The sequence below is a fragment of the Oncorhynchus mykiss genome, chromosome 17, assembly GCF_057628025.1.
Source record: "Oncorhynchus mykiss isolate SJ-2025 chromosome 17, ASM5762802v1, whole genome shotgun sequence".
Taxonomy (NCBI): domain Eukaryota; kingdom Metazoa; phylum Chordata; class Actinopteri; order Salmoniformes; family Salmonidae; genus Oncorhynchus; species Oncorhynchus mykiss.
The window spans coordinates 74516261-74530000 of NC_143038.1; the positions used below are offsets into that span (position 1 = coordinate 74516261).

Below are 13740 nucleotides of genomic sequence, written 5' to 3' on the forward strand. Positions count from 1 at the left end.
ATGTGGACTGGGGACTAGGGACTGGGAACTGGAGAATGGGGACTGGGAACTGGGGACTGGGAACTGGGGACTGTGGACAGTTGACTGGGGACTAGGGAGTGGGGAGTGGGGAATGGGGACTAGGGAGTGGGGAGTGGGGAATGGGGAGTGGGGAATGGGGAATGGGGACTGGGTAGTGGGGATTAGGGACTAGGGACTGGGGACTGGGGACTGGGGACTGGAGAATGGGAACTGGGAAATTGGGACTGGGAACTGGGGACTGGGGAATGTGGACTGGGGACTAGGGAGTGGGGAGTGGGGAATGGGGAATGGGGACTAGGGAGTGGGGAGTGGGGAATGGGGACTAGGGAGTGGGGACTATGGACTGGGGAGTGGGGAGTGGGGACTATGGGAATGGGGAATGCAATGCCTTCCTATTTTAGCCAGGTCAAGATTTGTTCTTGTAACATTTGCATCATTTACACACATTAGTCACGTGTGTTTCTTTGCTACAATAAGAAACTGTTATTCCATCCAACCCAACAACAAGTGATGGAGAGCTGTGCTTTGGTCTTAATTGACATTGCATGTGGCTTTTCTCACAGCAGGCTGAACAGCAGGAGTTTTCTCCCTCTTAGTCAGAGAGAGTAGAGAGACGGTCCAGTGAAACCACACAGCAGCCCAGAGTCCCTCAGCCGTCGCTCTGTCTTTCAATCAGACACACCCCCTGTGTGTGTGTGTGTGTGTGTGTGTGTGTGTGTGTGTGTGTGTGTGTGTGTGTGTGTGTGTTTGTTTGTGTGTGTGTATACACATGCCTGTGTGTGTGCACATGCCTGTGTGTGTGGGTGTGTGCGTGAGTGAGTGAGTTCAAACCCCGCAGCAATCCTTCTCTCCTATCACTCAGCCAGACTGAACCCTGTCCCTTCTCCTCCCTCCCTTCCCGTCCTCCCCTTCACCCCCCTCCCCAACCCCAGGGCCCCAGAAACACCCATTCCCATAAATCATTAGCTGATAAAGAAAAAAAAGTATCTCTGAAAACATCAAAGGGAAACAATTTATTAATTTGACACCTGTGGGCTCTCCCCCGACCAATTACACCCTGTAGCTCAAGGTTACAGACTCCAACAGCTCCAATTCAGTCTCACAGTTTCATCTGTCCAGTGTCTCGCTAAGGCGCAGATGACATCACTCAGTGGTAGACTTGACCCTGCACGACTCAGAGTCTGCTTTCCAAATGGACCGCTATTCCCTATTTAGTGCACTACTTATGACCCAAATGGCACCCTATTCACCCTAAAAAGGGAATAGGAAATAGGAAAAAGGGAATAGGGAATAGGAAACAGGGAATAGGAATAGGGAACAGGAAACAGGGAATAGGGAATAGGAAACATGGATTAGGGAATAGGGAATAGGAAATAGGGAATAGGGAATAGGAAACATGGAATAGGGAATAGAGTGCCATTTGCGACACACCTGGCACAATCAGAGAGGCTGTGGTCTAATCTTGACAGAGGGCAGCCTTCGCTAACAGGCCTAACTGCAAAACACACACTCACACAAGCTTGCATGCACACACATAAACACACACACACATATACACACACACATACACACACCGTACCATCCTGCCCATAGCCAAACATGACACAGTTGTGTGTGATCGTTCAGGATAACAGACTTCCATCATTAGGATCATGTATAATTTGTTCTGGGATTCCTCGTTGAGGTTACCATAGTAACATAGTTTACCACATCAGTCACAGGCTTCATTATTAAGTGCATGGATGATGTCGTCCCCCACAGTGAGTGTGCGTACATATCCCAGCCAGAATCCATGGAATTACAGGCTACATTCCCACAGATCTAAAGGATAGAGCTGCCGCTTTCAAGGAGTGGGGCACTAATCCGGATGCTTATAAGAAATCCCGTAACGACTTCCGACGAGCCATCAAGCAGTCAAAACGCCAATACAGGACTAAGATCGAATCCTCATCGGATGTGGCAGAGCTTGCAAACTATCAAGGATTACAAAGAGAAACCCAGCCGCGAGCTGCCCAGACTGTGTCATCTCACTCTCCATAGCCGATGTGAGGAAGACATTTAAACAGGTTAACATTCAGTCAGATTACAAGGATGCGTGCTTTGCTGACCAGCTGACAAGTGACTTCACTGACATTTTCAACGTCTCCCTGACTGAGTCTGTAATACCAACATGTTTCAAACAGACCACCCTAGTCTCTGTGCCCAACAATACCAAGGTAACCTGCCTAAATCACTATCGCCCAGTAGCACTCACATCTGTAGCCATGAAATGCTTTGAAAGGCTGGTCATGGCTCACATCAACATCATCTTCCCAAACACCCGGGACCCACTCCAATTCGCATACCACCACAACAGAGCCACCGATGAAACGATCTCTATTGCACTCCACACTGCCCTATTCCACCTGGACAAGAGGAATACCTATGTGAGAATGCTATTCATTGACTATAGCTCAGCGTTCAACTCCATAGTGCCCTCCAGTGTGGTGCCAAGACAACAACATCTCCCTCAATGTCAGCAAGACAAAGAAGCTGATCGTGGACTACAGGAAACGAAGGGCAGAGCACGCCACCATCCACATCGGCGGTAAACTGCAGTGGAGCGGGTCGAGAGCTTCAAGTTCCTCTGTGTCCACATCACTAAGGAATTATCAGGTCATGTTCCATACACACCCACACAGTCGTGAAGAAGGCACGACAACGCCTCGTCCCCCTCAGGAGGCTAAAAAGATTTAGGAATGGGCCCTCAGATATCCAACAATGTCTACAGCTGCACCATCGAGAGCATCCTGACTGGCTGCATCGCCGCTTGGTATGGCAACTCCTTTGCATCCGACCGGAAGGAGCTACAGAGGTTTAGTGCTACAGAGGTTAGACCCAGTACGTCACTGGGGCTGAGCTCCCTGTCATCCAGGACCTCTATACCAGGCGGTGTCAGAGGAAGACTCTGAAAATTGTCAAAGACTCCATCCACCCTAGCCATAGACTCTTCTCTCTGCAACCCGCACGGCAAGCGGTACCGATACAACAAGTCTGGAACCAACAGGACGCTAAACAGCTTCTACCCCCAAGCCGTAAGACTGATAATTAGTTAGTCCGGGTAGCTATTGGTTAACTATTTAACTATCTGCATTGACCTTTTCACTCATCACATATACTGCTGTTACTATTTATTATATATCCCCTTGCCTAGTCACTTTATCCCTACCTAGAATATGTACATATCTACATCAATTACCTTGTACCCCTGCACATTGACTTGGTACTGGTATCCCGTGTATATAGCCAAGTTATCATTACTCATTGTGTTTTTATTTTATAATTATTGATCTTTATTTCTCGGTGTATTGTTGGGAATCATTTATGTTGTTTATGAAGCTTGGGACAAATATAATCTGATTCGTTGTAGCTACTGTAACTAGTGTAGAATCAGACTCAGATAAAATACCTTTGGACTTGCATTATGAGTTTGTTCATGTAATGTCAGGCAGATATTTTACATCTTTAAGTTGCGTTGCGTAATAAAGACAGTACATATCCTTTACTGTACATTGGCTAAATGTACTGCATTACAGTTTCCTGAGGCTTCTTCATTTGTTGAATGCTTTGGTCAATATGGTAAAAACATATATATATATTGCTATATTGCATCATATCTATAAAAAAATATATATTTTGCAAGTACATCTCGCAATATACTGCATGTATTATTCAATTGCATTGTTCAATATTCCTCCATAACTATCCTTCCACTACTTCTACAGAATGTAGGAGAAGGACAACAGACAGTATTGGTGCTAGTATACTTCTACAGAATGTAGGAGAAGGACAACAGGCAGTACTGGTGATAGTATACTTCTACAGAATGTAGGAGAAGGTCAACAGACAGTACTGGTGATAGTATACTTCTACAGAATGTAGGAGAAGGACAACAGACAGCAACAGTAGACAATATTATCACAGTATTGGTGCTAGTATACAGTCTACGTCTACAGAATGTAGGAGAAGGACAACAGACAGTATTGGTGCTAGTATACTTCTACAGAATGTAGGAGAAGGACAACAGGCAGTACTGGTGATAGTATACTTCTACAGAATGTAGGAGAAGGTCAACAGACAGTACTGGTGATAGTATACTTCTACAGAATGTAGGAGAAGGTCAACAGACAGTACTGGTGATAGTATACTTCTACAGAATGTAGGAGAAGGACAACAGACAGTATTGGTGATAGTATACTTCTACAGAATGTAGGAGAAGGTCAACAGACAGTATTGGTGCTAGTATACTTCTACAGAATGTAGGAGAAGGACAACAGGCAGTACTGGTGATAGTATACTTCTACAGAATGTAGGAGAAGGACAACAGACAGTATTGGTGATAGTATACTTCTACAGAATGTAGGAGAAGGTCAACAGACAGTATTGGTGCTAGTATACTTCTACAGAATGTAGGAGAAGGACAACAGACAGCAACAGTGGACAATATTATCACAGTATTGGTGCTAGTATACAGTCTACGTCTACAGAATGTAGGAGAAGGACAACAGACAGTATTGGTGCTAGAATACAGTCTACGTCTACAGAATGTACTGTGGACGACAGACAGTATTGGTGCTAGTATACAGTCTACGTCTACCGAATGTACTGTGGACGACAGACAGTATTGGTGCTAGTATACAGTCTACGTCTACAGAATGTAGGAGAAGGACGACAGACAGTATTAGTGCTAGTATACAGTCTACGTCTACGGAATGTACTGTGGACGACAGACAGTATTGGTGCTAGTATACAGTCTACAGACTGTACTGTGGACGACAGACAGTATTGGTGCTAGTATACAGTCTACAGACTGTACTGTGGACGACAGACAGTATTGGTGTTAGTATACAGTCTACAGACTGTACTGTGGACGACAGGCAGTATTGGTGCTAGTATACAGTCTACAGACTGTACTGTGGACGACAGACAGTATTGGAGCTAGTATACAGTCTACAGACTGTACTGTGGACGACAGGCAGTATTGGTGCTAGTATACAGTCTACAGACTGTACTGTGGACGACAGACAGTATTGGTGCTAGTATACAGTCTACAGACTGTACTGTGGACGACAGACAGTATTGGTGCTAGTATACAGTCTACAGACTGTACTGTGGACGACAGACAGTATTGGTGCTAGTATACAGTCTACAGACTGTACTGTGGACGACAGACAGTATTGGTGTTAGTATACAGTCTACAGACTGTACTGTGGACGACAGGCAGTATTGGTGCTAGTATACAGTCTACAGACTGTACTGTGGACGACAGACAGTATTGGTTCTAGTATACAGTCTACAGACTGTACTGTGGACGACAGACAGTATTGGTGCTAGTATACAGTCTACAGACTGTACTGTGGACGACAGACAGTATTGGTGCTAGTATACAGTCTACAGACTGTACTGTGGACGACAGACAGTATTGGTGCTAGTATACAGTCTACAGACTGTACTGTGGACGACAGACAGTATTGGTGCTAGTATACAGTCTACAGACTGTACTGTGGACGACAGACAGTATTGGTGCTAGTATACAGTCTACAGACTGTACTGTGGACGACAGACAGTATTGGTGCTAGTATACAGTATACAGACTGTACTGTGGACGACAGGAGACTTGACAGCAAGTAGCTTTTTTTTTTTTCTTTTCCTTTTTTTTCTTCTCTCCACTATAAGTCTGCAGGCACGACCTACCGGCGATGGTTGCTCTTTTTGGCAGGATAGTGACAGCTCCCACTGCTGCTTCCTCTAGCTGATGGACAGGGCTGATCTTGGCTCCCCAGCTGTCTGAACCGATCCACAGGAAATGACCCACCTGGTCCGCCCTCTTACTGGCGTTCAGGATACCCCTGCAATCAGACACACAGATAGAATGAGTAGAATGGAACAGTACGTTATAATCCATCTTGCAAATGAAATGTGTATTTATTTTTTTTGCTATGCATTCTCCCAAGCAACCCGGACACCATAGAAACCCACACACACAAACACACATACACGATTCACAGCAGAGTTTGTCAAACAGTACATTGATCTATCAGTCACACAGCTCCATACAGCAGTTTTTCCAACAGTGCATTGATCTATTATCCCCTTGTGCTTCTCAGTAACATGTTCATGTACATTTTTTTGTTGTTGTTGTAATTTAGCACAAGCGTTTATCCCAAAGTGACTTACTGCATTCATCTTAAGATAGCTAGGTGTGACAGTCGCATATCACAGGCATGGGAAGTACACTTTCTCCTCAATACAGTAGCTATCAGTGGGGCCAGAGAAAGAATGATAGAGCTGCTAGGCGGGTGAAGTACAAGTCTTGGTTCAGGAAAGGAGGGGGATTATTTAAGATACTCTTTGAAGAGGTAGGGTTTACGGGTGCTGTCCTAGCTTCAGGGGGAAGCTAGTTCCAACATTAGCGGACAAAGAAGAGCTTGGACCGGGCTGAGCGAGAGCTGCCCTACTGTAGGTGGCAGAACGGAGTGTTCAGTTTGGGGTGTAGGTGTTTGAGCATAGCCTGAAGGTATGGAGGGACAGTTCCTCTTGCTGCTCAAAAGGTAAGCACTATGGTCTTGTAGTGGATGCGAGCTTTGACTGGAAGCCAGTGGAGAAGGGTGTAGGAGTGTGATAACTTGGGAAGGTTTAAAAGCAGGCGGGCTGCATATTTCTGGATAAGTTGCAGGAGTTTGAAAGCACAGACCGGGAGCCCAGACAAGAGCGAGTTGCAGCAGTCCAGATTGGAGATGACAAGTGCCTGGATTAGGACCTGCGCCACTTCCTGTGTTAGGAAAGGTCCTACTCTACGGATGTTCCTCTTCCTGTCTGAGGTAGGGTCGTACATAATGCATGTTGTAGAGCGTGAACCTGCAGGAGTGAGTCACTGCTTTGATGTTTGCGGAGAACATCAGGGTGTTGTCCAGGGTCACGCCAAGGTTCTTTGCACTCTGGGAGGGGGACACCATGGAGTTATCAACTGTGACTAAGTGGTCTTGAAGGAGAAGAATGGTTGATTGTCATCGTCAAAGAAATGATAGGAGAGACCATGTGAGGATATGACGGAGCCTAGTGACTTGGTGTATAAAGAGAAGAGGAGAGGGCCTATAACCGAGCCCTGGGGGACACCAGTAGTGAGAGTACGTGGTGCAGACACAGATCCTCTCCACGTCACCTGGTAGGAGCGGCCTGCCAGGTAGGATGCAATCCAAGAGACTGGACGCCCCGCCCTGAGAGGTTGGAGAGGAGGATCTGATGGTGCACAGTATTGAAGGTAGAGGATAGATCTAGGAGGATGAGAACAGAGAAGGGAGAGTCAGCTTTGGCAGAGCGGAGAGCCTCCGTGACAAAGAAAAGATCTGTCTCGGTTGAGTGACCCGTCTTGAAGCCTGACTTGTTAGGGTCAAGAATATCGTTCTGAGAGAGATAACGAGAAAGTTCATCGGAGATAACACGCTCAAGTGTTTTGGAAAGAAAATAAAGTAGGGATACAGGTCTATAATTTTTTGACGTCAGATGAGTGGAGTGTTGGTTTCTTGTGGAGGGGAACAACTCGAGCCATTTTGAAGTCAGAGGGGACGCAGCCAGCGATCAGGGAAGTAAGGAATGGGAGAATATCTCCAAAGAGAGGGGAAAAAAAGGTCAATGTGTAGGGTAGTTTTCCGTTCTTTTTCCTCTGAACAAAGAGATAGCGTGAAGAGATATTCCCTAAATCGACTGGATGCGGAGTTATATCCGGTTTGATGTGGAACTACAGATCAATTACTCAACCACACATTGCATTGTGATCTTGCGATCGTAACAACAGAAATACAATATCACCAGAACTGTGACAAGACTGATACTTCAATATTTACTGCTGTAAAATGGCTGTGGTGTTGTTGTTTTTGTTCTCCCTACAATAGTAGGTTTACAAACTGTACGCACGTTCAGTGTTTTAAAGCAGGTGCTGAGGATCAAAATGATTTGTTCAGCATAAAGTACAAGACAAGTCTACGTGACTGTGATCTATCATCTAAGCTCAGATGTGGTTTTACTGAAACAATGATTCAACCCTTGAACCTAAAGGTTCGATACGTTGTTTCATTTTTAAACCACATGGACATATTTGACTGCTGTGTGTGGAGTCCTCCTTTCTGCAAACACAGGGATAAATCATTAGCCTCTTAATCGGTGTCACACATTATGCTTGGTGAGATAATGAACAGGAGATACCGGCGCTGTGAGAATGGCGCCGGCTCCAAAATGTGTCAGCATTAAATCAAACATTTTTGAAGTGAATTAAGTTGACATCGTCCTGAACCTTCTTTCAGCTTTTTAGGTTTCAATTCCTAGGACTAAGCAGCCCATGAGCTGCCAGAACAATATTTAAAATCTTGCTTTGAGTGCCAGCACACAGAAATCCCTAGGCTTTAGCTAAAAGGGCTAAAAACTAGTAGATACATACCGTATGTCCTCATCTGATGCGAAGAGGATGACAGCCCGGGCGTAACGAGTCTCCAGAAGCAGCCTGATGATCTTGTCGAAGTTCTCCTGCTTGTGATTGTGAGGGATCTTTAAGGACTGAGCGATGCAGATCCCACCTGAAATGGAAAGAGGGAAAATGATGAGCTTCCGGTAAGGTACCTCAAACTGGGAGAAGCACCCGGAAGAAGAATGTTAACTACTAAAAACTACAAAAATTACAGTTGTAAAAAAAAATATATAAAATGTGAAGAAAATAAATGAAATTATGCACTACATTTTTATTTTACATAAATCCGACCAACATCGAGCCAGCTCAATTGCAATGATCAAACCTCCCCATTCACACTGATCTGAACTGGTAGGTACACTACTCCACACTACTCCACATTAACAAAAGGCTTTGCATTAACACGCTAATACATACTTTACAATGCCGTACAATATGAAATCCCACATAAACATAAATATAGTTGAGCTATACATCACAAAGCCTTTTTGCACACAGTCATTAATTGTACATCTTGGCGTGTGTTACAAGTACATATGAAATGTCTACAGTACTGAATGAAATGGTCCTATGTTGAACAGGGAAGGAAAGTCAAAGGGCAGAATAATGCGGGATATATATATATATATATATTTAATTGAGTCCATATTCCTGTCACAAACCCCTGAGTTTTAGCTGGGATGTAAGTAGTCTCTGTTTGGTAGCATGAACCTGACTGTAGCTTTATAACGAGGTCATGTTCATAACTCCCATGTCACTGTAAATATCGAGGTATTGACATGTTGATCGCAACGAGCTGTCTGTTTGAACTTCTGGCACGCAGCTCAGACACCCATGCATACCCCACAGGACATGCCACCGGAGGCCTCTTCACAGTCCCCAAGTCCAGAATAGACTATGGGAGGCGCACAGTACTACTGTAACGATTCTCGTCCTCGTCTGGTGACGAGTATGAAAGATCGGACCAATATGCAGCGTGGTACGTGTCCATGTTAATATTTATTTAAACTAAACACAAAACAAAATAACAAGAGAACGAAAGAAAACGAAACAGTTCTGTCTGGTGCAGACACAGAGACAGAAAACAACTACCCACAAATCATAGTGGGAAAACAGGCTGCCTAAGTATGGTTCTCAATCAGAGACAACGAAATAAACAGCTGCGTCTGATTGGGAACCATACCAGGCCAAACACAGAAATACAAAACCTAGAACAAAAACATAGAATGCCCACCCCAACTCACGCCCTGACCAAACTAAAACAGAGACATAAAAAAGGAACTAAGGTCAGGACGTGACAACTAAATCGAGCCATGACTACATGGAACTCTATCTCCATGACTACATGGAACTCTATCTCCATGACTACATGGAACTCTATCTCCATGACTACATGGAACTCTATCTCCATGACTACATGGAACTCTATCTCCGTGACTACATGGAACTCTATCTCCATGACTACATGGAACTCTATCTCCATTACTACATGGAACTCCACATCAGGTAACTGATTCAAGCATTAGAATCAGATTATTTTTTTAAAAATGTGAAAACAGATTAAAAATACACTTTATGGAACAGCGGGGGACTGTGAAGCAACACCAACACAGGCACAGACACACGCATGCACACAGACGACAACATACACACTATACACACACAAATTATTTAAAAAATAGCATAAACTGCCTGAATTTTGCTGGACCCCAGGAAGAGTAGCTGTTGCCCTGGGGATCCATGAACAAATATAAATACAAATCAGACCCAGGGTCCCCTGAACGCCACATTAGCTCAGGGAACTAACACAAGTCTTCAGGGCTTGAGGCGTGATTATTCATCATGCAGAACTTCCTCTGTTACACTCTAGAGGCTGTGTTAGCCGACTTCAGACGTACGAAATAGAAGCAATGGAATATACGTGCAGAATCATAAAACATTCCAGTCGTGTGTTTAATAAAAGCACCGCTGCCACATGTTGAGTTAAAATTAGATCCTTGTTGTAACAGAGATCACCCAAAAGGATGGAGAAGAAACACTAAAAACCGGAGGGTTCCTCAGGCTCCTGAGAAATGTACAACAACAATGTATTTACAGTTTTCCCATTGACGGCAGCACGCTAACTATCACCCACAATATTCATTTGACAGACTTTTAACATTGAGGGAATGTAGCTTCTTTATATCACCCCCTAAACAGGAGCAGCACTTTTAAGAGCATGGTACCTCATACCTCAGAACAGCGATAAAATGAAGGAGAACTACACCGGGTAACACAAACCTATAAAGTATGGTGTCCCGAAGGGATTAAAAAGCAATGCAGCATATTACTGCGATGCTAAACATGGTTAAATAATACTGGAGCCTCCAACGTAGTTGCAATTCCACAGCCTGTTCTGACCCAGCCTATCCAGTCGGTTCTGTTTGTGTTGTCATGACTCTATTCCAGGAAGGAACCTCGTGCTGTGAGCGTTGCATGCAACCAAAAAAAGGAAGCCAAAACATGAGACAGTAGAATGTGAAACATAACTAAATGTTTGTGGCACAAAATATAGATGAATATACTGATTATACAGATCAGAGAGATCATTTTGTTTTCACAGTTCTTCGCCTAATTACCAGTTTAACCAGGTATTATTTTGTGTATGATCATGATGTTATTTTGTGCACATCACGGCATGTGCAGTTAGCAGTGCTAGGGACATGAATATAGACTAACATAGTGATTATACAGAACAGAGAGATAGCAGTGTTAGGGACATGAATATAGACTAACACACTGATTATACAGAACAGAGAGATAGCAGTGTTAGGTACATGAATATAGACTAACACACTGATTATACAGAACAGAGAGATAGCAGTGCTAGGGACATGAATATAGACTAACATAGTGATTATACAGAACAGAGAGATAGCAGTGTTAGGGACATGAATATAGACTAACACACTGATTATACAGAACAGAGAGATAGCAGTGTTAGGTACATGAATATAGACTAACACACTGATTATACAGAACAGAGAGATAGCAGTGCTAGGGACATGAATATAGACTAACATAGTGATTATACAGAACAGAGAGATAGCAGTGCTAGGTACATGAATATAGACTAACACACTGATTATACAGAACAGAGAGATAGCAGTGCTAGGGACATGAATATAGACTAACATAGTGATTATACAGAACAGAGAGATAGCAGTGCTAGGGACATGAATATAGACTAACACACTGATTATACAGAACAGAGAGATAGCAGTGCTAGGGACATGAATATAGACTAACACACTGATTATACAGAACAGAGAGATAGCAGTGCTAGGGACATGAATATAGACTAACACACTGATTATACAGAACAGAGAGATAGCAGTGCTAGGGACATGAATATAGACTAACATAGTGATTATACAGAACAGAGACATAGCAATGTTAGGGACATGAATATATTTAGTAGATTATGATTGTCATTCTGAAAAGACAAATAATAAAAAAAATGGAGGTGTTTCAGTGTTTTAATTTAGTTTTTAAACACTTAGCTATCCGTTTTATATTTTCTAAGACACTTAAAAATGTTATACCTTTATAAGCTTTTTTTTAATGTGTTTTATTTCGGGACTATTGTTTTAGTGCTGTTAACACACAGTGTTCAGCTGGATTCCACCATCTCCTGGAGCTAACATTAGCAGGCTAGCTCCGACTAGCTAGGTTACCTGGGTTGGGGCAAAATGGTTTCGTTACAGTCTAATGTTACAGGAATATTATGGGCTCCCGAGTGGTACAGCGGTCTAAGGCACTGCATCTCAGAGAAAAAGGCATCACTACAGTCCCTGGTTTGAATCCAGGCTGTATCACATCCGGCAGTGATTGGGAGTCCAATAGGGCGGCGCACAATTGGTCCAGCATCGTTTGGGTTTAGGCCGTATTTGTAAAATAAGAATTTCTTTACCTGACTTGCCAAGTTAAATAAAGGTTAAATATATATATATATATATATATATATTTTTTTAAATGCATGAGTTGAATAGTATTATTCACTGTGCATTTTTTTTATTTTCCACAGCTGTCCAGTAGCCTCTTCACACCCGGCACAAAGGATTCATTGCCGAGCCCTTATCTTTACGACACTAAAGGCTGAATTTATTGTTCTGTCTGTTTAGGCTCTAAACCTCTTATCCCTCTCCATCCAACCTGACAAAGCTTGAAAGAATCTACAGAGAAGAATAGGGCAAACTCCCCAAATACAGGTGTGCCAAGCTTGCAGCGTCATACCCAATAAGACTCGAGGTTGTAATCGCTGCCAAAGGTGCTTCAACAAATTACTGAGTACAGGGTCTGAATACTTATGTAAATGTAATATTTGATGTTTTTATGTATAATAAATTAGCAAAACATTTCTAAAAAACTGTTTTTGCTTCATCATTATGGGGTATTGTGTGTAGATTGAGGAGGTAAATACATATTTAATACATTTTAGAATAAGGCTGTAACGATAACAAAAAAAAGTGGACAAAGTCAAGGGGTCTGAATACTTTCCGGAAGGCACTGTATAGAATCTGATTGGTGTAGAATATTTGCTGTGTAATCTGCCTGGCCTTGGTTTTCTCTATGGTCCACTTGATTGGACCCATTATAGTCTGCAGAGAAACAGAGATCATCACATCTAGATAGACTCACGGATGTGTCTGAGTTAAGACACAATCCTGAGCTCACCTGACCCTTCGAAATTTAACTGACATAATGGAATTGATCACCTGCTCTTAGTCGACCAATTAAATTCCTCTAGAGAGGATGTCACCACACATTCAGAGGTTGAATACATTGACGAAGACAGTCCTTGTAGATAACAGTGTCACACTTTATTTTGATAGTCTGGATCGTCCATCCGTAACACGCCCTACATATCATACAAACTATCTGTTGATGAGAAACTGCTTGTTAAGGGGACAGTTAGGGTTTAGAGTAAGGCTTGGTAATGTTAGGGCAAAGGTTAAGCTTGGGCTCAAGGTTAATGGATAGTTATCTGATAGTGTCTATAGATGGACAATCTAAATGAAGTGTCCCAATTGTAATTCATCCCTCATCTATGGATTTAGAGCTAAATATATACACTATACATGTAATAATATATCCAAGAAAAACACTATCTGACCATTTTTGCTAAATATATTCAATATATATATATATAAATATATATATGGTCAGATAGTTATATC

General features: G+C 42.9%; 1 protein-coding gene across 1 annotated transcript in view; it reads right to left on the minus strand.

Annotated features, from left to right (window-relative positions):
* The window catches only part of LOC110493301 (metabotropic glutamate receptor 7), a 358957-nt gene that overhangs the window by 184660 nt on the left and 160557 nt on the right, over positions 1–13740 (minus strand). Inside the window, exons 3-4 of the mRNA XM_036950952.2 lie at positions 8495–8630; positions 5755–5909 (exon numbers count right to left, since the gene is read on the minus strand). Coding sequence (XP_036806847.2) covers positions 5755–5909; positions 8495–8630 — 291 coding nt within the window. The remainder of the gene's footprint in view (positions 1–5754; positions 5910–8494; positions 8631–13740) is intronic.